The sequence below is a fragment of the Dendrobates tinctorius genome, unplaced genomic scaffold, assembly GCF_039654945.1.
Source record: "Dendrobates tinctorius isolate UK_male_01 unplaced genomic scaffold, ASM3965494v1 ptg000367l, whole genome shotgun sequence".
NCBI lineage: Eukaryota > Metazoa > Chordata > Amphibia > Anura > Dendrobatidae > Dendrobates > Dendrobates tinctorius.
Window position 1 is genome coordinate 4,215,385 of NW_027362033.1, and position 25,141 is coordinate 4,240,525.

At 46.7% G+C, this 25,141-nt stretch overlaps 1 protein-coding gene across 1 annotated transcript; it reads right to left on the bottom strand.

Annotated features, from left to right (window-relative positions):
• Positions 1–16,787: 16,787 nt before the first annotated feature.
• On the bottom strand, positions 16,788–24,008 carry LOC141075708 (uncharacterized). Its single transcript, XM_073562847.1, has 2 exons — positions 22,607–24,008; positions 16,788–17,110 (listed from the first exon to the last, which is right to left on the bottom strand). Exons 1-2 carry the CDS (start codon positions 23,671–23,673, stop codon positions 17,053–17,055), a joined length of 1,125 nt encoding a protein of 374 aa, XP_073418948.1. The 5' UTR covers positions 23,674–24,008; the 3' UTR covers positions 16,788–17,052.
• Between the last annotated feature and the right edge of the window lie 1,133 nt (positions 24,009–25,141).

Genomic DNA, 25,141 nt, shown 5'->3' on the forward strand with positions numbered 1-25,141 from the left:
TAAGACTCCGGCAGAAAGTTACAAAAGATGGAAATTCCCATCTTGTCAATCACCAGGCCATAAACATCACACCATCTTCACACCACCTTCTCACCAGCCTCCTTAGGAATCCTCCTTTTTGGGCTTAAAGGGTGAATGCAAAAATACAGCATATTGCATATTGGAGATTTCCAAAACTCGCCCGCGTGTGTCCATGTGCACACTGACAGTGTGAGCCTGTATGCACACAGTGTAGTTTGGTGCACGCACATATGAAAGCTTTGCTCAGACAGCGCTCGTTGTAGGAAGCAAGAGCCAAGAGGTGTCATGTCAGAAGCAGGGAAGGTCCACAACATGCAAAATAAGGGTGCGTAAAGGTGCAGCGAACTACTGGGCACACCAAGGGACCACTGACGCACCCGCATTTGCATTCAAATAAAAATTTTCTCAGGCACCGTACCTCTAACAGGTCAGTGCTGGGTGGATGAGTCCTCAATATAACTATATAGATTGAGAAAAACAAATTATCAAAGGTGTCCAAAATGTAGTTAAGCAATGGCACTTCACATCAACATGAAATCTAGAACCCTAGTGTAAGTAAACCCAGGGAAATGAAGAGATCCATTAAGGTAAAGTATGCAGTTTATATTTAATTAATATTAAAAACACAGTACTTTAAATAAGTAGAAAAGCGGAATGTCTCATAAGGGAGACGCCACAAAAAAACTCTAATAAATCAAGGAAAAATAATAGGACTTTATAGCGGAGAAACGCGCGTCGGGGTGAGGAGACACCACTACAAACTCAACAGGTGAACCTGGTTCTCTACCAATCTCTGGGCACATTATGCACCAACGGTCTACCTTTATATGTCCCCTCCACACTGCTGGCTACTAGCGTTTATGATATTGGGCTATATAGACCTATTATTTTCCTTAATATACTGGGAGATTGAGATTTACTTGTCATAGGTACCGTTTTGTTCAACATTATATCAACAGGGAGTGCGAGCATTGTATTTTTGTAGGGCAAGTAATGTTTTAGCACTAAGCACTTCATTTATTATAAATGATGGCTTCAATATTCTGTAGACTTTTTTATTTGAATTGGCCATTACCACATATATCCCCCTCCTCCCCATTACCTTTGTTTTTTTCTAAACAATGGTACAGTCCTCATTTTGACGTCATATACTACTACGACTATACAAATTTGACTTATTAGAGTTTCTGTGGCGTCTCCCTTATGAGACACTCCGCTTTTTTACTTGTTTAATGTACTGTGTTTTTAGTATTAATTATGCAAATTGTCTCTTCAGAGAGGAAGAGGACTAGAACTCTAGTGCCACCTATTGGAGGTAGCAATCCTAAAAGTCAATGTTGACCCTTTAACGAGCCTAGTTACATGACTTAGGATAAAAGCCAAGCCAGAATCTCCATTTGCAGATACTGTGTTTCGGGGTACTGCCCCTCATCAGTGCAAAGTGGGAGATCTGGTTTGGCTGCAATTTGACAATTAGACAATTTGCATAATTAGCATATTTCCCAGAGGAGCATTGCGGCTTTAAGTCTCCTCACCTCGACATGCTTAGCATGTCATTCTCCGCAAGGAGAAATGATACTTTTTAGTATTAATGAAATAAAAATGGTAAATTTTACCTTATTGGATCTCTTCATTTCCCTGGGTTTACTTACACTAGGGTTCTAGATTTCAGCTTGTGAAAAATGCATTTTGGGGTGACAAACTCCCTTTAACATGAAAGAAAACCGTCCTCATTCCTTTCTGAGGCCCATCACTGCCTCATGCATGACAGAATTTTTGCTGCTGTGAAAACCACACGGGGGGCACTAACTACATAGAGATATATGGGTATAAACATAAGCTCAAATGAACTGCATACAGGGAGCTCCCCCTAGTGGTGACTGCATACAGGGAGCTCCCCCTAGTGGTGACTGCATACAGGGAGCCCCCCTAGTGGTGACTGCATACAGGGAGCTCCCCCTAGTGGTGACTGCATACAGGGAGCTCCCCCTAGTGGTGACTGCATACAGGGAGCTCCCCCTAGTGATGACTGCATACAGGGAGCTCCCCCTAGTGATGACTGCATACAGGGAGCTCCCCCTAGTGGTGACTGCATACAGGGAGCTCCCCCTAGTGGTGACTGCATACAGGGAGCTCCATCTCAGATATAGTATCTCGCAATCTAAATTTACTCAGAAGTGATGACACTATGGACAAAATTTTAGCAAATGGGATTCAAATTGTTTCCAGAAGGGCTCCCACGCTCGGTAATTCTCTGTCACCTCGTCTCCTCAGATCCAATAAGCGCACTAAAACTAATTGGCTGACGACCAAGGGTTTTTTCAGATGCGTTTTTTTTCCATGTAAAACCTGTTTACACTCGACTAAAACGCTGTCTTTTTCTAACTGTTTAACTAATAAAGTTTTTTTTATCAATGATTACTTGAATTGTCACACAGATCATGTAGTGTACGTCATAGAATGCAAACAATGCAGTTTACAATATGTAGGTTCCACCCTCAGAAAACTAAAGGAACGTGTCCGAGAACCCATCTATGATGTCATTAACCCCACGGTGCGCAGCATATCTAATGCTTCCAAACACTTTATTACGTCACACAATAGAGATTTGTCGCTTTTCAATGTTTTTGCTATTGAACAGGTAAAGAGACGCCTTCATGGAGGAAATAGAGAAAAGCAACTGCGGGACACAGAAGCCTTATAGATTCTTCTTCTAGATGCGCGTGTTCCCACTGGACTGAATTTATGGAAAGAGCTCATGTTGCATTATTGATTGTGTTTTATTTGGTGGTCTTACATGCGCATCACCTGTTAATTAGCGCCACCTGTGTGTACTAGTTATATCCTCACACCCCGACCCTTCCCTTGGAGCTATACTGAGTTTAAGTACAAAAGGTGAGATGAACACTTTTTTTTCTTGCATACAGGGAGCTCCCCCTAGTGGTGACTGCAGACAGGATCTTATCATGTATCTCTGTATACAGGGAGCTCCCCCTAGTGGTGACTGCAGACAGGATCTTATCATGTATCTCTGTATACAGGGAGCTCCCCCTAGTGGTGACTGCAGTCAAAATCTTATCATGTATCTCTGTATACAGGGAGCTCCCCCTAGTGGTGGCTACAGACAAGATCTTATCATGTATCTCTGTATACAGGAAGCTCCCACTAGTGGTGGCTGAGGACAGGATCTTATCATGCATCTCTGTATACAGGGAGCTCCCCCTAGTGGTGGCTGCAGACAAGATCTTATCATGTATCTCTGTATACAGGGAGCGCCCCATAGTGGTGGCTACAGACAGGAACTTATCATGTATCTCTGTATACAGGGAGCTCCCCCTAGTGGTGGCTGAGGACAGGATCTTATCATGTATCTCTGTATACAGGGAGCTCCCCCTAGTGGTGGCTGCAGACAGGATCTTATCATGTATCTCTGTATACCGGGAGCGCCCCCTAGTGGTGGCTACAGACAGGATCTTATCATGTATCTCTGTATACAGGGAGCTCCCCCTAGTGGTGGCTTAGGACAGGATCTTATCATGTATCTCTGTATACAGGGAGCTCCACCTAGTGGTGGCTGCAGACAGGATCTTATCATGCATCTCTGTATACAGGGAGCTTCCCCTAGTGATGACTGCAGACAGGATCTTATCATGTATCTCTGTACAGAGGGAGCTCCCCCTAGTGGTGACTGCAGACAGGATCTTATCATGTATCTCTGTATACAGGGAGCTCCACCTAGTGGTGGCTGCAGACAGGATCTTATCATGCATCTCTGTATACAGGGAGCTTCCCCTAGTGATGACTGCAGACAGGATCTTATCATGTATCTCTGTACAGAGGGAGCTCCCCCTAGTGGTGACTGCAGACAGGATCTTATCATGTATCTCTGTATACAGGGAGCTCCCCCTAGTGGTGACTGCAGACAGGATCTTATCATGTATCTCTGTATACAGGGAGCTCCCCCTAGTGGTGGCTACAGACAGGATCTTATCATGTATCTCTGTATACAGGAAGCTCCCCCTAGTGGTGGCTGAGGACAGGATCTTATCATGTATCTCTGTATACAGGGAGCTCCCCCTAGTGGTGGCTGCAGACAGGATCTTATCATGTATCTCTGTATACAGGGAGCGCCCCCTAGTGGTGGCTACAGACAGGATCTTATCATGTATCTCTGTATACAGGGAGCTCCCCCTAGTGGTGGCTGAGGACAGGATATTATCATGTATCTCTGTATACAGGGAGCTCCCCCTAGTGGTGGCTGCAGACAGGATCTTATCATGTATCTCTGTATACAGGGAGCTTCCCCTAGTGATGACTGCAGACAGGATCTTATCATGTATCTCTGTACAGAGGGAGCTCCCCCTAGTGGTGACTGCAGACAGGATCTTATCATGTATCTCTGTATACAGGGAGCTCCCCCTAGTGGTGGCTGCAGACAGGATCTTATCATGTCTCTCTGTATACAGGGAGCTTCCCCTAGTGATGACTGCAGACAGGATCTTATCATGTATCTCTGTATACAGGGAGCTCCCCCTAGTGGTGACTGCAGACAGGATCTTATCATGTATCTCTGTATACAGGGAGCTCCCACTAGTGGTGGCTACAGACAGGATCTTATCATGTATCTCTGTATACAGGAAGCTCCCCCTAGTGGTGGCTGAGGACAGGATCTTATCATGTATCTCTGTATACAGGGAGCTCCCCCTAGTGGTGGCTGCAGACAGGATCTTATCATGTATCTCTGTATACAGGGAGCTCCCCCTAGTGGTGGCTGCAGACAGGATCTTATCATGTATCTCTGTATACAGGGAGCTCCCCCTAGTGGTGGCTGAGGACAGGATATTATCATGTATCTCTGTATACAGGGAGCTCCCCTTAGTGGTGGCTGCAGACAGGATCTTATCATGTATCTCTGTATACAGGGAGCTTCCCCTAGGGATGACTGCAGACAGGATCTTATCATGTATCTCTGTATAGAGGGAGCTCCCCCTAGTGGTGACTGCAGACAGGATCTTATCATGTATCTCTGTATACAGGGAGCTCCCCCTAGTGGTGGCTGCAGACAGGATCTTATCATGTATCTCTGTATACAGGGAGCTTCCCCTAGTGATGACTGCAGACAGGATCTTATCATGTATCTCTGTATAGAGGGAGCTCCCCCTAGTGGTGACTGCAGACAGGATCTTATCATGTATCTCTGTATACAGGGAGGTCCCCCTAGTGGTGGCTGCAGACAGGATCTTATCATGTATCTCTGTATACAGGGAGCTTCCCCTAGTGATGACTGCAGACAGGATCTTATCATGTATCTCTGTATACAGGGAGCTCCCCCTAGTGGTGACTGCAGACAGGATCTTATTATGTATCTCTGTATACAGGGAGCTCCCCCTAGTGGTGACTGCAGACAGGATCTTATCATGTATCTCTGTATACAGGGAGCTCCCCCTAGTGGTGGCTACAGACAGGATCTTATCATGTATCTCTGTATAAAGGAAGCTCCCCCTAGTGGTGGCTGAGGACAGGATCTTATCATGTATCTCTGTATACAGGGAGCTCCCCCTAGTGGTGGCTGCAGACAGGATCTTATCATGTATCTCTGTATACAGGGAGCGCCCCCTAGTGGTGGCTACAGACAGGATCTTATCATGTATCTCTGTATACAGGGAGCTCCCCCTAGTGGTGGCTGAGGACAGGATCTTATCATGTATCTCTGTATACAAGGAGCTCCCCCTAGTGGTGACTGCAGACAGGATCTTATCATGTATCTCTGTATACAGGGAGCTCCCCCTAGTGGTGGCTGCAGACAGGATCTTATCATGTATCTCTGTATACAGGGAGCTCCCCCTAGTGGTGACTGCAGACAGGATCTTATCATGTATCTCTGTATACAGGGAGCTCCCCCTAGTGGTGGCTGCAGACAGGATCTTATCATGTATCTCTGTATACAGGGAGCTTCCCCTAGTGATGACTGCAGACAGGATCTTAACATGTATCTCTGTATACAGGGAGCTCCCCCTAGTGGTGACTGCAGACAGGATCTTATCATGTATCTCTTTATACAGGGAGCTCCCCCTAGTGGTGACTGCAGACAGGATCTTATCATGTATCTCTGTATACAGGGAGCTCCCCCTAGTGGTGGCTGCAGACAGGATCTTATCATGTATCTCTGTATACAGGGAGCTCCCCCTAGTGGTGGCTGCAGACAGGATCTTATCATGTATCTCTGTATACAGGGAGCTCCCCCTAGTGGTGACTGCAGACAGGATCTTATCATGTATCTCTGTATACAGGGAGCTCCCCCTAGTGGTGGCTGCAGACAGGATCTTATCATGTATCTTTGTATACAGGGAGTTCCCCCTAGTGGTGACTGCAGACAGGATCTTATCATGTATCTCTGTATACAGGGAGCTCCCCCTAGTGGTGACTGCAGACAGGATTTTAGCATGTATCTCTGTATACAGGGAGCTCCCCCTAGTGGTGGCTGAGGACAGGATCTTATCATGTATCTCTGTATACAGGGAGCTCCCCCTAGTGGTGGCTGCAGACAGGATCTTATCATGTATCTCTGTATAGAGGGAGCTCCCCCTAGTGGTGACTGCAGACAGGATCTTATCATGTATCTCTGTATACAGGGAGCTCCCCCTAGTGGTGACTGCAGACAGGATCTTATCATGTATCTCTGTATACAGGGAGCTCCCCCTAGTGGTGGCTACAGACAGGATCTTATCATGTATCTCTGTATACAGGAAGCTCCCCCTAGTGGTGGCTGAGGACAGGATCTTATCATGTATCTCTGTATACAGGGAGCTCCCCCTAGTGGTGGCTGCAGACAGGATCTTATCATGTATCTCTGTATACAGGGAGCGCCCCCTAGTGGTGGCTACAGACAGGATCTTATCATGTATCTCTGTATACAGGGAGCTCCCCCTAGTGGTGGCTGAGGACAGGATATTATCATGTATCTCTGTATACAGGGAGCTCCCCCTAGTGGTGGCTGCAGACAGGATCTTATCATGTATCTCTGTATACAGGGAGCTTCCCCTAGTGATTACTGCAGACAGGATCTTATCATGTATCTCTGTATAGAGGGAGCTCCCCCTAGTGGTGACTGCAGACAGGATCTTATCATGTATCTCTGTATACAGGGAGCTCCCCCTAGTGGTGGCTGCAGACAGGGTCTTATCATGTATCTCTGTATACAGGGAGCTTCCCCTAGTGATGACTGCAGACAGGATCTTATCATGTATCTCTGTATACAGGGAGCTCCTCCTAGTGGTGACTGCAGACAGGATATTATCATGTATCTCTGTATACAGGGAGCTCCCCCTAGTGGTGGCTACAGACAGGATCTTATCATGTATCTCTGTATACAGGAAGCTCCCCCTAGTGGTGGCTGAGGACAGGATCTTATCATGTATCTCTGTATACAGAGAGCTCCCCCTAGTGGTGGCTGCAGACAGGATCTTATCATGTATCTCTGTATACAGGGAGCTCCCCCTAGTGGTGGCTGCAGACAGGATCTTATCATGTATCTCTGTATACAGGGAGCTCCCCCTAGTGGTGGCTGAGGACAGGATATTATCATGTATCTCTGTATACAGGGAGCTCCCCCTAGTGATGGCTGCAGACAGGATCTTATCATGTATCTCTGTATACAGGGAGCTTCCCCTAGTGATGACTGCAGACAGGATCTTATCATGTATCTCTGTATAGAGGGAGCTCCCCCTAGTGGTGACTGCAGACAGGATCTTATCATGTATCTCTGTATACAGGGAGGTCCCCCTAGTGGTGGCTGCAGACAGGATCTTATCATGTATCTCTGTATACAGGGAGCTTCCCCTAGTGATGACTGCAGACAGGATCTTATCATGTATCTCTGTATACAGGGAGCTCCCCCTAGTGGTGACTGCAGACAGGATCTTATCATGTATCTCTGTATACAGGGAGCTCCCCCTAGTGGTGACTGCAGACAGGATCTTATCATGTATCTCTGTATACAGGGAGCTCCCCCTAGTGGTGGCTACAGACAGGATCTTATCATGTATCTCTGTATACAGGAAGCTCCCCCTAGTGGTGGCTGAGGACAGGATCTTATCATGTATCTCTGTATACAGGGAGCTCCCCCTAGTGGTGGCTGCAGACAGGATCTTATCATGTATCTCTGTATACAGGGAGCGCCCCCTAGTGGTGGCTACAGACAAGATCTTATCATGTATCTCTGTATACAGGGAGCTACCCCTAGTGGTGGCTGAGGACAGGATCTTATCATGTATCTCTGTATACAAGGAGCTCCCCCTAGTGGTGACTGCAGACAGGATCTTATCATGTATCTCTGTATACAGGGAGCTCCCCCTAGTGGTGGCTGCAAACAGGATCTTATCATGTATCTCTGTATACAGGGAGCTCCCCCTAGTGGTGACTGCAGACAGGATCTTATCATGTATCTCTGTATACAGGGAGCTCCCCCTAGTGGTGGCTGCAGAAAGGATCTTATCATGTATCTCTGTATACAGGAAGCTCCCCCTAGTGGTGGCTACAGACAGGATCTTATCATGTATCTCTGTATACAGGAAGCTCCCCCTAGTGATGGCTGAGGACAGGATCTTATCATATATCTCTGTATACAGGGAGCTCCCCCTAGTGGTGGCTGCAGACAGGATCTTATCATGTATCTCTGTATACAGGGAGCTTCCCCTAGTGATGACTGCAGACAGGATCTTAACATGTATCTCTGTATACAGGGAGCTCCCCCTATTGGTGACTGCAGACAGGATCTTATCATGTATCTCTTTATACAGGGAGCTCCCCCTAGTGGTGACTGCAGACAGGATCTTATCATGTATCTCTGTATACAGGGAGCTCCCCCTAGTGGTGGCTGCAGACAGGATCTTATCATGTATCTCTGTATACAGGGAGCTCCCCCTAGTGGTGACTGCAGACAGGATCTTATCATGTATCTCTGTATACAGGGAGCTCCCCCTAGTGGTGACTGCAGACAGGATCTTATCATGTATCTCTGTATACAGGGAGCTCCCCCTAATGGTGGCTGCAGACAGGATCTTATCATGTATCTCTGTATACAGGGAGCTCCCCCTAGTGGTGACTGCAGACAGGATCTTATCATGTATCTCTGTATACAGGGAGCTCCCCCTAGTGGTGACTGCAGACAGGATCTTATCATGTATCTCTGTATACAGGGAGCTCCCCCTAGTGGTGGCTACAGACAGGATTTTATCATGTATCTCTGTATACAGGAAGCTCCCCCTAGTGGTGGCTGAGGACAGGATCTTATCATGTATCTCTGTATACAGGGAGCTCCACCTAGCGGTGGCTGAGGACAGGATCTTATCATGTATCTCTGTATACAGGGAGCTCCCCCTAGCGGTGGCTGAGGACAGGATCTTATCATGTATCTCTGTATACAGGGAGCGCCCCCTAGTGGTGGCTACAGACAGGATCTTATCATGTATCTCTGTATACAGGGAGCTCCCCCTAGTGGTGGCTGAGGACAGGATCTTATCATGTATCTCTGTATACAGGGAGCTCCCCCTAGTGGTGGCTGCAGACAAGATCTTATCATGTATCTCTGTATACAGGGAGCTTCCCCTAGTGATGACTGCAGACAGGATCTTATGATGTATCTCTGTATAGAGGGAGCTCCCCCTAGTGCTGACTGCAGACAGGATCTTATCATGTATCTTTGTATACAGGGAGCTCCCCCTAGTGGTGACTGCAGACAGGATCTTATCATGTATCTCTGTATACAGGGAGCTCCCCCTAGTGGTGACTGCAGACAGGATCTTATCATGTATCTCTGTATACAGGGAGCTCCCCCTAGTGGTGACTGCAGACAGGATCTTATCATGTATCTCTGTATACAGGTAGCTCCCCCTATTGGTGGCTGTAGACAGGATCTTATCATGTTTCTCTGTATACAGGGAGCTTCCCCTAGTGATGACTGCAGACAGGATCTTATCATGTATCTCTGTATACAGGGAGCTCCCCCTAGTGGTGACTGCAGACAGGATCCTATCATGTATCTGCATACAGGGAGCTCCCCCTAGTGGTGATTGCAGACAGGATCTTATCATGTATCTCTGTATACAGGGAGCTCCCCCTAGTGGTGGCTACAGACAGGATCTTATCATGTATCTCTGTATACAGGAAGCTCCCCCTAGTGGTGGCTGAGGACAGGATCTTATCATGTATCTCTGTATACAGGGAGCTCCCCCTAGTGGTGGCTGAGGACAGGATCTTATCATGTATCTCTGTATACAGGGAGCGCCCCCTAGTGGTGGCTACAGACAGGATCTTATCATGTATCTCTGTATACAGGGAGCTCCCCCTAGTGGTGGCTGAGGACAGGATCTTATCATTTATCTCTGTATACAGGGAGCTCCCCCTAGTGGTGGCTGCAGACAAGATCTTATCATGTATCTCTGTATACAGGGATCTTCCCCTAGTGATGACTGCAGACAGGATCTTATCATGTATCTCTGTATAGAGGGAGCTCCCCCTAGTGGTGACTGCAGACAGGATCTTATCATGTATCTTTGTATACAGGGAGCTCCCCCTAGTGGTGACTGCAGACAGGATCTTATCATGTATCTCTGTATACAGGGAGCTCCCCCTAGTGGTGACTGCAGACAGGATCTTATCATGTATCTCTGTATACAGGGAGCTCCCCCTAGTGGTGACTGCAGACAGGATCTTATCATGTATCTCTGTATACAGGGAGCTCCCCCTATTGGTGGCTGTAGACAGGATCTTATCATGTATCTGCATACAGGGAGCTCCCCCTAGTGGTGACTGCAGACAGGATCTTATCATGTATCTCTGTATACAGGGAGCTCCCCCTAGTGGTGGCTACAGACAGGATCTTATCATGTATCTCTGTATACAGGAAGCTCCCCCTAGTGGTGGCTGAGGACAGGATCTTATCATGTATCTCTGTATACAGGGAGCTCCCCCTAGTGGTGGCTGCAGACAGGATCTTATCATGTATCTCTGTATACAGGGAGTGCCCCCTAGTGGTGGCTACAGACAGGATCTTATCATGTATCTCTGTATACAGGGAGCTCCCCCTAGTGGTGGCTGAGGACAGGATCTATCATGTATCTCTGTATACAGGGAGCTCCCCCTAGTTGTGGCTGCAGACAGGATCTTATCATGTATGTCTGTATACAGGGAGCTTCCCCTAGTGATGACTGCAGACAGGATCTTATCATGTATCTCTGTATACAGGGAGCTCCCCCTAGTGGTGACTGCAGACAGGATCTTATCATGTATCTCTGTATACAGGGAGCTCCCCCTAGTGGTGACTGCAGACAGGATCTTATCATGTATCTCTGTATACAGGGCGCTCCCCCTAGTGGTGACTGCAGACAGGATCTTATCATGTATCTCTGTATACAGGGAGCTCCCCCTAGTGGTAACTGCAGACAGGATCTTATAATGTATCTCTGTATACAGGAAGCTCCCCCTAGTGGTTACTACAGACAGGATCTTATCATGTATCTCTGTATACAGGGGGCTCCCCCTAGTGGTGGCTGCAGACAGGATCTTATCATTTATCTCTGTATACAGGGAGCTCCCCCTAGTCGTGGTTGCAGACAGGATATTATCATTTATCTCTGTATACAGGGAGCTCGACCTAGTGGTGACTGCAGACAGAATCTTATCATGTATCTGTATACAGGGAGCTCCCCCTAGTGGTGGCTGCAGACAGGATCTTATCATTTATCTCTGTATAGAGGGAGCTCCCCCTAGTGGTGGCTGCAGACAGGATCTTATCATTTATCTCTGTATACAGGGAGCTCCCCCTAGTGGTGGCTGGAGACAGGATCTTATCATGTATCTCTGTATACAGGGAGTTCCCCCTAGTGGTGACTGCAGAAAGGATCTTATCATTTATCTCTGTATACAGGGAGCTACCCTAGTGGTGACTGCAGACAGAATCTTATCATGTATCTCTGTATACAGGGAGCTCCCCCTAGTGGTGGCTGCAGACAGGATCTTATCATTTATCTCTGTATACAGGGAGCTCCCCCTAGTCGTGGCTGCAGACAGGATCTTATCATTTATCTCTGTATACAGGGAGCTCGACCTAGTGGTGACTGCAGACAGAATCTTATCATGTATCTCTGTATACAGGGAGCTCCCCCTAGTGGTGGCTGCAGACAGGATCTTATCATTTATCTCTGTATAGTGGGAGCTCCTACTAGTGGTGGCTGCAGACAGGATCTTATCATTTATCTCTGTATACAGGGAGCTCCCCCCCAGTGGTGGCTGCAGACAGGATCTTATCATTTATCTCTGTATACAGGGAGCTCCCCCTAGTGGTTACTGCAGACAGAATCTTATCATGTATCTCAGTATACAGGGAGCACCCCCTTGTGGTGGCTGCAGACAGGATCTTATCATGTATCTCTGTATACAGGGAGCTCCCCCTAGTGGTGGCTGCAGTCAAAATCTTATCATGTTTCTCTGTATACAGGGAGCTCCCCCTAGTGGTGACTGCACACAGGACCTGATGCATCTCCGTTACTTTCCTATTGTTAGTATACGGTATTTTACTATTTTCATGCTAGGGAACTGGATGGCATTAGAAGTTTCCTTGCTGCGTGTATCAGATCTGTGTGTTGATGATGATGGTTCTTACTTGATATTCCTTTAATAAAATGCAATCAATATTTAAATATTTCTTGTGTTTGATTTCTCATTAAAAGTTTCATCTTTGCAGAACAGGAGAATCCTAATACAGGGCTCTGTCCTGGGCCCTGTATTGTTCAACATCTTTATCAACGATTTAGATGAAGGAATTGAGGGTAAACTGATTAAATTTGCTGATGACACAAAGCTAGGAGGGATAGCTAATACTAGAGAAGAGAGAGAGAGGATTCAAAAAGATTTAAATAAACTGGAGAAGTGGGCAGCAACTAACAGAATGGTTTTTAACAGGGAGAAATGCAAAGTACTACATCTGGGCAATAAAAATGAAAAAAGCATATATAGAATGGGAGGAATAGGGCTAAGTGACAGCACATGTGAAAAAGACTTGGGTATACTAATAGATCACAGACTGAATATGAGTCAACAGTGTGACGCAGCAGCAAAAAAGGCAAATGCAATTCTAGGATGTATTAACAGAAGCATACAGTCTAGATCACGTGAAGTCATTATTTCCCTCTACTCCTCTTTGGTCAGACCTCATCTGGAATATTGTGTCCAGTTTTGGGCACCACATTTTAAAAAAGACATCAACAAACTGGAGCAAGTTCAGAAAAGAGCGACCAGAATGGTGACCGGTCTGCAAACCCTGTCTTATGAGGAAAGGTTGCAGGATTTGGGAATGTTTAGTTTGCAAAAGAGAAGACTGAGAGGAGACTTAATAGCTGTCTACAAATATCTAAAGGGCTGTCACATTGTAGAAGGATCAACCTTATTCTCATTTGCACAAGGAAAGACTAGAAGCAATGGGATGAAACTGAATGGGAAGAGACACAGATTAGATATTAGAAAAAACTTTTTGACAGTTAGAGTGATCAATGAGTGGAACAGGCTGCCACGAGAAGTGGTGAGTTCTCCTTCAATGGAAGACTTCAAACAGAGGCTGGACAGACATCTGACTGGGATGATTTAGCGAATCCTGCTTTGAGCAGGGGGTTGGACCAGATGGCCCAGGAGGTCCCTTCCAACTCTACGATTCTATGATTCTAATGGGGCGCCATGTTCTGTGTGACACAAGGGGTTTTCCAGTGATGTCTGACGCTATACATGTGCACAGATCCTACAGAGAAAGTGCCGTGATTCTGTAATCAATTATTTTTAATACAAAATGAAATGTATTTTCACAGGTTTTCATTTATTCATTTTTGCCGCTCTGGGGCCGGCATTTTCCTTCTCTGAGCACCACCCTTACACACCACAGACATGGCAGCCGATGGTCATTGGAGGCTGCGGGGGTCTCCGGCCCTACACTGCATACTGTGGCTGCCTCCAGCAGTGTCCAGGTCACAGCTGTGGGGGAGCCGGGTGCTATTTCATTGTAGTCCTGAACTCCACTGTGAGCTACAATTTCCCCCATTACTGCTCACAATGTTCAGTCCAAGTAGTGACAAGAGAAGCCGAGACGTGATGAGCGGAGATCCGGGATGTGGTGAGTGCACTACTAATCCCAGACTACCCACTGCACACGTCTCTGCCACAGGCTACCTCAGATTAGTGGTGCTATGTCAGTCTGTCTGACCTGTGTTTACCGACGTGGTCACCACAGTGTTCAGAGCACAGCAGCCTAATCATCCCACTGCTCTGAGCACTGACTGAGCTCTGCTGTGTCAGCATAAACCTCATTCACATGTCCCTACATCTGAAGGAGGAGTGCACTCAGGACCGGCACAAAAGACTGTCAGGGTATACACCTACCTAGGGCGCTACCTCCTGCCTACGTGAGAGGGGCTCTTTTTGAAAAAAAAAATGCTGAATGTCTGCGGTCACCCGGCATCTTCCTGCAGCCGCAGACATTCAGCATATTGACGGCTGGGGCGCAGGCACGGAGGCGAGTAATGTCAGTCACTGACACAGCTCACCCTTCTCTCTACCTTCGCCGTGGTCGTCTCTCCCTCCCTACACTTAATTGTATTCACGTCTATCAGCTGTGCTGGAGGGGGAATAAACTTTGGTGAGGGGCTTTGAGAATGGGGTTAATAACATGCAGTGCTGTGAATATGGGGAAAATAAAATCAGGGGCTATGCAGAAGAGGGATATAAAATGAGGGCCTGTGCAGTTTAGGGGGGAAAAAACTGAGGGGTTGTGCATGTAAGATGCCCAAGCGAGGTTGTCAAGGGCGAGCTTCTGCTCCCCCCCACTTTGGCATCCTACAGACAATTGTGGGTTCTGGCTGGGTGTTAGTGTTGTGAGGGTCTTGTGCCCATGCAGGCCGCCGGCAGCTGATGTTATTGGCTGACCAGGACCATGACATGGGGACTTTACTGAAGTTGATGAGGGTTATATACGAGGGATAGTAGTAGTCTTCTCCAGGGCCGGTATAGCACACTGCTTTGTCCTACGTTGTCACAACCTAGCTTGTCATCACAGTACAGGTCAGAAAGTCTCCCTACACTCACTCCACGTCCTATCGCTATGGACACCCTGGATCCACCACTTGGGACCCTCACTAGTCCCACTGTCTCCATCCTATTTAGGTCCGTACCTTTGGCGTTTATCAATCTCAGAGTTTCTTGAGATACGTCATCCTATCCAAGGACTCCTTTAAAGGTCACACTGCCTCTTCTTTCAGTTCCTAGTCATGCTACCTCATTGTCCCATCTTCTACCTTGCTGTAGTTCAGCCAAACGACAGCTCTGCACACTTGTCACTTCTTCATACGCTAAGTCCTCCCTGACTAACTTAAGGAATCAGGTTACTTGCCCAAACACTAAGCCCTCCCCCTGTGGGCTAGTCCTAGCACTAAACCGCCGTGGGAGACACTGCACACTGCCACATTAGGTGGCCCGTCTGCGCCCCCCTGCCGGCTACGCCCGGGGCACATGCCCCGGCTGCCCCCCCTAGATACGCCTCTGCCTAAAAGAACAGTACAGTTGGTTGCCCAGACCTCCTCATCTTTAGAGGTACCTTTGGGAGAAGGGATAGTTAGGGTCCCAGCCCTAGGGACAAAGCAGGGCCCCTTTCCCTATTTGTTTATAGTCACAACGTGACAAGTGTGCTGTTAGATATGTTGTTGGTTACCATCCGTTTTCCTCCATTCCAGCATTGGTGTTGATAGGTTGAGGTCTTTTGGACAATAATAAGCCTGTGTTTGCATTTAGGAGCTCAAAACGTGTTCAATTGTCTTCAAGGTGAACTTATACACACAGATTTTCCAAGCAATTAGAGGCTTTTTAATTATGCAATTCATGCAAGTCTATTTGCCACAAATCAAATTGTGTTGAAATACTCGGCAAAGCCGGCAAATTGGAATTTCAAAAGATCTGCTAATGTCTAGAGGAGGGATAAAAAATACTATGTTTATTACTTCATGATGGAGCCACCCTAGCCAGACCTCCTGTCCTTGGTGGCAAGTATGGCCCTGACTGTTCTGCTTACCTGTAGGCGGAGTGTGAGCGACCAGGTGGGCTGGGGGTGGAAAGCCTCGCTAGCTAAAAAGGGGACTACAGACAAAACTGGGAGATAATACTCTATACTTGGTAAAACATGGTGCCGAGACAGCAGATGGATGGCCCCATTTATGGAGGCTCCAGTAGCACAATACCAGTATAGTGTAAGGGGTGTCTTGGGCAGTGATGGCAGCTTTGAGGCTTGGTTGAATCACTACGCACATTGGGTTTTCCATGTTGTGTCCTTGGCTCAGACTCTGGTCCTGGAGAAGCAGTCATTGTGACGTTCATAGATTGCCATGGGTGCATCTAAGATGTTTGGATGGCATCAGGATGTGGTGCATGGAGATGCAGGGCTCGACATATCCAAGCAGTTAAGACCCGGATCAGGAGGACGGGTGGTGGGGGAAGAAAATGAATATCATTGCTGCTAAAAGTAGTGGACATATTAGGCCTCGTCCTCCTCAGTTCTCAGGTGAGCACAGGTCATGGGCCATAAACTGGCTGCATCTTCACCAGCCGGAGAGATACGGTGCTTGTCTCCCATCAGCAGCGTATAATGACCGGGCTGAACATCTACTAGCTCCAAAGCATCATGAGCTACTGGACACGGGTGGTGGTGGTGAAGACGGCGAAAACAGAATATTCCATTAGCAAAGCACAAGATTTATTATAGCAATAAGTGACAGCCCGGAGCTGCTACAGAAGACGAAACCGGAGCATGAACACGAGGGGTTAAATGTGATACAAGAAATATAAAATCCCAAAACTTCCAAAATAAAATCTCAACCTGCAGAAATCCTGTAATGAGGCCATGACTCCTATGACGTCAGATAATGCCGCCAGATGGGGAGGAGCAGAGGCTCGACATCTCAGGTCCCGAGACCTCCTGCCGCTGCTTTGTGCCCGCTTTCTTTAATGTGAATGAGGAGGAGGAGGTGGAGGATGAAGAGGAGGATGAGGAGGAGACTTCCTGTCAAGAGGAAAAAATGTTTTATTTGTATTTTAAGCATTTAAAGCTTCAACAGGTAATTATCCTTTATCTGTCTGTCCGTGTGTCTAATATCTCAAAGTGAACGGGACCCCCCCCAAGGGACCCCCCCCAGGGACCCCCCCTTCCCCCCTTTCTGCAAACAGGTTACCTGATGGATTTCGGACACCAATTCCAGGCACATCTTACAAAAGAGTGTGAGCGACAGATTTACGGCCAGCAGACATTCCCCATGGCACTTACCTCCCTATATTCAGAGAACTACAGACACACTGCTTTGTTCCCTTTCTGAATGGTGAATGTTGTTTTTATGAACAGCGAGGGTCCTACAGCTATGGCAAATATATTTTCTGTGTTCTGACGAAGTGGTGAACGTAATGCAGTGACTTACATCACAGGGTGGTCACCACTTCAGTCCTAAATTTAAAGCTGACATTTGGATGACAATTCACATGCCATTGTGACGACACAGCATTTCTTCTTAATTATGCCAGACATAAATTCCATAGGGCCAGCATCCTAGACTATTGTCTGAATTATTGACTATTGAATATATGTGTTTCTTTCTTCGGTTGGTCAAGAGTCTGAATGTTGACTCTTCTTATAGGTTGAATTGATATTTGTAAATTAGCGAATGGTTATTTTCATCCTATATCAGCCCCACAGTTTATTGTACTGTTATCTTTGCAAAGCAGGGATGCAGGGTCACTGAACAATGATGTTTACTGATATGTTGATTACACATTGTAATGATCCATGCAGTTTGTTGACTTGCAAACATTGAAGGATAAACTATAAATAATCAAACAATGCAGGTTAACCTTATTACCCCTTCCCCTTGACCTGTGAATGATGACTTGAAGGACACTTTGCCTCTTTTCCAAGACACTCAACAGGATGTCAGCTTAGGGGACCATGGCTCCAGCTGGAAGAACACAGATCTGCCTCCTTGATCATCACTGAATGCTCAGAGACATCTTGAAGAATCCAGGTTGGGACGATCAGGTCACCTGGCCACATACCTCCTTGTTCTCAGTTACCTTTCAAAGCTTGTTGTTAACTCCTCTCTGTGGGTGACTGCCAAAAGCAGGGAGCCACTGATGGGGGTAGTCGGCCCTGGAAATAGCTCTAATCCTGGCGAGTCAGCGAAAGGGTGAAACTTTGTAATTTTTTACCCTCACTTATTGTTGTCTGAGTAGCATTATGCCCAGGGTAAAAGGAGAGCGGGCGTTCGGTGGGATGATCCCTGGTCCATGCAGTCTGGAGTCAGTGGATAAGAGCACCCACTGACCCCTCGTGTCTCCACAATATACGTATTCCATGCGTTGGAATCAGAGGTGTACACACCGTACGCTCACTGCGAGTTCCCCAATGAACGGCCTATTAGTGGTAACAATCACAGCCTCGTCCATTACTGGACAGTCAATTTTGTAACCGTCCTGACGATTGGAGGCAGCGGTGACATCTGGATGATTCTGTGTTCTCCTGACATACGGCAGTGTACGTTTTTCATGCTCAATGTTTGCACACACGTTACTATATACAGTTGTGGCCAAAAGTATTGACACCCCTGCAATTCTGTCGGATAATACTCAGTTTCTTCCTGAAAATGATTGCAAACACAAATTCTTTGGTATTATCTTCATTTAATTTGTCTTAAATTAAAAAAAAAAAAAAAAGAATTCTCCTAAAGCCAAATTGGATAGAATTCCACACCAAACATAAAAAAGAGGGTGGACAAAAGTATTGGCACTGTTGGAAAAATCAGTATAAGGCTGTGTGCCCACGTAGCGATTTTTAAGCGTTTTTGCCGCGATTTTCGCCGCGAAAACGTTTAAAAATCGTGCACAAAACGCCCCCCATCCATTCCTATGGCATTCCGCACATGCTGTGCTAATGCTGCGCTTTTTTCCGCGGCGGAATCGCATCGCGGGAAAAATCGCAGCATGCTCATTCTTTTGTGCGGCATCGCAAAGAATTGCCGCGATTCTGCACCCATAGGAATGCATGAGAATCGCTGACTTCCCGCTTGTGGCTATGCCCACCATGCGGGAAGTGAAGCGTCTCATGTGCGGTTGGTACCCACGGTGTGGAGGAGAGGAGACTGTCCTCCAGGCCCTGGGTACCATACCCCTGTAAAAAAAGAATTAAAAAATCGGGGTATATTTACCTTCCGGCGTCCCACACTGCCATCCCGGCCTAAGCGTTCCCAGTAATGCCTTGCGGCACGGTCCAGTGATGACGTAGTCTCGCGGGACTCTAGTGGTCTCGCGAGATCGCTATAGCAACGCGAGACTACGTCATCACAGGTCTCGCAAGGCATTACTGGGAACGCTGAGGCCCGGGATGGCAGCGCGGGACGTCGGAAGGTAAATATACCCCGATTTTTTTATTTTTTTTAGCATTTTAACATCCTATCTTTTACTATTGATGCTGCATAGGCGGCCTCAATAGTAAAAAGCTGGTCACACTTGTCAAACACTATGTTTGACGAGTGTGACCAACCTGTCAATCACTTTCCAAGTGATGCTTCAAATCGCTTGGAAAGTGCTTGAATATCGCACGCGAAAATCGCGGCAAAATCGCGATCATAATCGCAGTAAAATCGCGGTGAAATCGCGTGGAAAAAAACGCGCGATTTCTGGGAAGGAGTCCGGTTTTTAGTGAGCGTTTTAAAATGCTACGTGGGCCCATAGCCTAAGAGTGTGTGCACTGTGTGTGTGTGAGGTTACAGTGTGTGCATGTGTGTGCTGTGTGTGTGTGAGGTTACAGTGTGTGCATGTGTGTGCTGTGTGTGTGTGAGGTTACGGTATGTGCGCTGTGTATGTGTGAGGTTACGGTATGTGCATGTGTGTGCTGTGTGTGTGTGTGAGATTACGGTATGTGCGTGTGTGCGCTGTGTATGTGTGAGGTTACGGTATGTGCGTGTGTGCGCTGTGTATGTGTGAGGTTACGGTATGTGCGCTGTGTATGTGTGAGGTTACGGTATGTGTGTGTGCACTGTGTATGTGTGTGTGTGAGGTTACAGTATGTGCGTGTGTGTGCTGTGTGTATGTGTGAGGTTACGGTATGTGCGTGTGTGTGCTGTGTGTGTGTGAGATTACGGTATGTGCGTGTGTGCGCTGTGTATGTGTGAGGTTACGGTATGTGTGTGTGCACTGTGTATGTGTGTGTGTGAGGTTACAGTATGTGCGTGTGTGTGCTGTGTGTGTGTGAGGTTACGGTATGTGCGCTGTGTGTGTGTGAGGTTACGGTATGTGCGCTGTGTATGTGTGAGGTTACGGTATGTGCGTGTGTGTGCTGTGCATGTTTGTGTAATATGTTTGCATTATTTTATATCTGTGCCCAGCAGGGCCGGCGTCAGCACTGGTGCACCCTGGCAAGTTCAGGGGCCCACTCAATGTCGAGGACACTGGCGCGGTATGGGGGCCCCATTGCCTGTGCCAGTGCCTGCAAGTGGGCCCCCCCTCTTGCTCAGGGCCTCAGCACTTGTGAAACTTACCTCTTCCCGCTTTACCACTGCGGTGTCTCCTGACTGTGATGTTCAGGTCAGAGGGTAGGATCACCCAGATAGTGTGCGCCCTCTGTCTGAACTGTCACAGTACAGAGAGAGGGAAGACACCGACGCTGATGAGTCTGAAGCAGAGAAGAGGCTGCGAGGAGAGGGGAGGATTTTTTGTTTGGAACAATATATGGGGCCCATCATATACTGGAGCATCATATATGGGGCCTATTATACACTGGAACATCATATATGAGGCCCATTACATATGGAGCATTATATGGGGACAATCATATACTGGAGCATACTATGTGGTTCATTTTACTGTATGGAGCAATATATGGGGCTCAATATTCTTTATGGGCCCCTTATATTGCTCATACAGCCCATTATACTGTTTGGAGCAATATAAGGGGCCCATTATATTGTATGGATAATTATATGGGGCACATTAGTCTGTATGGAGCATTATATGGGGCACATTATAGTGTATGGAGCATTATATGGGGCTCATTATTCTGTATGGCGCACTATACAGTATGGGACTCATTCTGTATGGAGCAATATATGGGGCTCATTATACTGTATGGAGCATTATGTGGGTCCCCTTATTCTGTATGGAGCAATATATGGGGTCATTATTCTGTATGGAGCATTATATGGGGCTCATTATTCTGTATGGAGCAATGTATGGGTCTCTTTATTCTGTATGGAGGAATATGTCGTGCCCAATATACTGTATGGAGCAATATATGGGGATCATTATACTGTATGGAGGACTAAGTGGTGCCCATAATACTGTATGGAGGACTGTGTGGTGCCCATAATGCTGAATGGAGGACTATGTGGTGCCCATAACACTGTATGGAGGACTATGTAGTGCCCATAATACTGTATGGAGGATTGTGTGGTGCCCATAATACTGTATGGAGGACTATATGGGGCCCATAATACTATATGGAGCAATATATGGGGCCCATAATACAGTACCATATGGAGCAATATATATGGCTCATTATACTGTACGGAGGACTATGTGGTGCCCATAATACTGTATGGAGGACTATGTGGTGCCCATAACACTGTATGGAGGACTATGTAGTGCCCATAATACTGTATGGAGGATTGTGTGGTGCCCATAATACTGTATGGAGGACTATATGGGGCCCATAATACTATATGGAGCAATATATGGGGCCCATAATACAGTACCATATGGAGCAATATATATGGCTCATTATACTGTACGGAGGACTATGTGGTGCCCATAATACTGTATGGAGGACTATGTGGTGCCCATAATACTTTATTGAAGATTAGGGGTGCCAAAAATACTGTATGGAGGATTATGTGGTGCCCAAAATACTGTATGGAGGATTATGTGGTGCCCATAATACTGTATGGAGGACTATGCGGTGCCCATAATACTGTATGGAGGACTATGTGGTACCCATAATACTGTATGGAGGACTATGCGGTGCCCATAATACTGTATGGAGGACTATATGGTGCTCATAATACTGTATGGAGGACTATATGGTGCTCATAATACTGTATGGAGGACTATGTGGTGCTCATAATACTGTATGGAGGACTATGTGGTGCTCATAATACTGTATGGAGGACTATACTGTCCGGTTTCTGAGCTATTGATATCACTCATGTAATGTAAGAAGTGGAATCTTTGGCATTGTACTATACCTAGATTTCTTATCTGTGCATCATGAATCGTGGTATATGTTAAAGTGGTCCACTGAGAGTCTTTCACCCGGGGCCCATGAAAACCTGGAGCCGGCCCTGGTGCCTAGTGTGACTATTCATGTACATGTCTGTGTATATATGCATGCGGGCCTGATGGATGGTGGGGAACAGACAAGAGTACTGCACAGTCAGTGCCCTCCCTGGCCTTCATGTAAGAAATCTGCCCCAGTGTCTCTCACTATTAGCTGCTCACACATATTACAGATGGCTCTTACCTAGAATCCTGAAACGACTCCAGAAAATCCTTCTTAAATTTCCGGATCATTTCTTTTGCTTGGCTCTTCTGGATGAAATTCAGTTTTATGAAGGGCTCCAGTGCATGGCAAGGCGTCAGATTCCTGAGCAGGTACCTGATGGGGAACTGAAGTTCTCCATTACCAGGAAGATGGAAAGCGATCACCAGATGGTTCCACACACAGCTGGGCTCTCGAGGATGCATTTTACGACGAGGCGTGCGTTGCTGCCGTGGTTTGTATATTCTGTTTCTGCAGGAATGACCAGATACCATTAAGTGTAAGGAGCTGGAGGTGGATTGTGGTCTCCAGTGCAAGGTCTCATCCATCCAAGTGACAGTTTTTGGATTCTGGGATGTGGTTGGCCTGGTGGGCACCGTCTGGAGGTCTTCAAAGTCCTTGGTATCAGGATTGTGCACTACGATGTAATGAACAATCTCCTGCTTGTAGATGTCAGTGCCCAGTATCCGGAGCTGGGGTTCTTTACCCTTACAGTGCTGGTTTTTGTATCTACATAGCAGAAGAGACAGCGGAAGGGAGAAATTGAAGTTCCCATAAGAAGAAGCTGATTTATTGAATGCTGGAGAGTTGGCAAATTGTTCCTTCATCTCCTCATGGAAAGTAATCAGGTCTTCTGCTTTCACCTTCATCCTCATTGTCTCATACATCTGGAGACGAGCCTTCTCAATGTCTTCTGAGAAGATATCTGCACTCCAGAAGGATAGGTCATTAAATTCAGGTCTTTCATGTTGTCTGCCCTTGAAGGATTTGGATTCCAGAATTTGCTTTGCAAGATCCTGAGAGGTGACATGCTGCAGAGCCAGGACCGGGAATTCTAGAGGAACCTGAAGAAACTCATCATTGATGACACTTTTAATGTTGTCCTTCATGATGTGCCCTACTTGTTTCAGATCCGTATCTGATGACAGGTGCTTGTAGATCTCTTCAATACTTAGGAACTCTCCTCTTGCATAGTAGCCTCTGGTGTTACCAGTTGTGGCAGAAGTTCTGATTGCCTTCAGTTTGATGTGCAGAAAACTTGTAGCCATCTTAGACCTTGCCACTTTCTTCTGTCCTGATTTCTCTTTCAGCACAGAAGAATTGAGTTTGTACAAAAACAGGAAATGTCAAAGTTTTCAAATATTTCCGGCGGTCACAGGTGTGGTGGGGTATCTATGGTGATGGTGGAGTGACGGCGAGGGAGTCTGCCAGTCACTGAAACTGCGGCGCTGCTCGTGACTCACTACTGCTGAGTGCACTTGTGAAGGGTTAAAACTAAAATCAGAGCTGAAGTTTCGTTTTATCCATTCTCTGAAGGTTTCGTTTCTCCATTTTTGTTGCCGTAAGGTAAATTTTTGTAATTGGGATGGGCTGTCATGAAACCAGACTGTTCCCATCAGGTACAAGCAGAGGCGTAGCTAGGGTTTTGGTTCGGGGGGGCGAAACTTCTGAGTGGCCCCCCAACCAGGAAACCTTGATTACAACTCGGTGACGCACAATAATAGTGGAGGAGAACCTCAGCAGAGGACCGCGCTGTTGCTGAATATAATTTCTAAATAAGACCAATATTGATATTACCGCCATATAGTGAGTGGTAGATACCTGTCCTACACAACATACTGTATAAGAGATCACAGCACAGTTACAGATGGTGACTTACAGCTGACGTTCTTTCTGATGGAATCGTTCACTTTTCCATCTGGCCCAGACCAACATGACGACTTCTTCCAGCCAGGACTCGTCTGCAGAGATTACAACAAAGATTCATTTCATGTCTCATATTTTCAGCACTGTCACCAATGGGACCCTACCTGCACAAACTCCTTACCCTGCTGATACCCCAATGCTGAGCCGCTGCTGCCGTATGTGTCCCTTTAACTGCACCTGCTGTGTGGTTCTCTGTGCCCTCTAAATTCTGAAGCAACTCTCGAAAACTGTGCCCATATTTTATCCCCTAGAAAGTAATAGCGCCATTTGTGCCCCTTTGACAGTTACCTGAGTTCCCTATAACAATAAGTGCCCACTTTACATTTACTAATGTCATGAGTCTCCCCCCTGTACAGCTCCCCTATACACTGTATGATGCTCCCCTATACACTGTATGATGCTCCCCTATACACTGTATGATGCTGCCCTATACACTGTATGATGCTCCCCTATACACTGTATGATGCTCCCCTATACACAGTATGATGCTCCCCTATACACTGCATGATGCCCCCCTATACACTGCATGATGCTCCCCTATACACTGTATGATGCTCCCCTATACACTGTATGATGCTCCCCTATACACTGTATGATGCCCCCCTATACACTGTATGATGCTCCCCTATACACTGTATGATGCCCCCCTATACACTGTATGATGCTCCCCTATACACTGTATGATGCTCCCCTATACACTGTATGATGCTCCCCTATACACAGTATGATGCTCCCCTATACACAGTATGATGCTCCCCTATACACTGTATGATGCCCCCCTATACACTGTATGATGCTCCCCTATACACT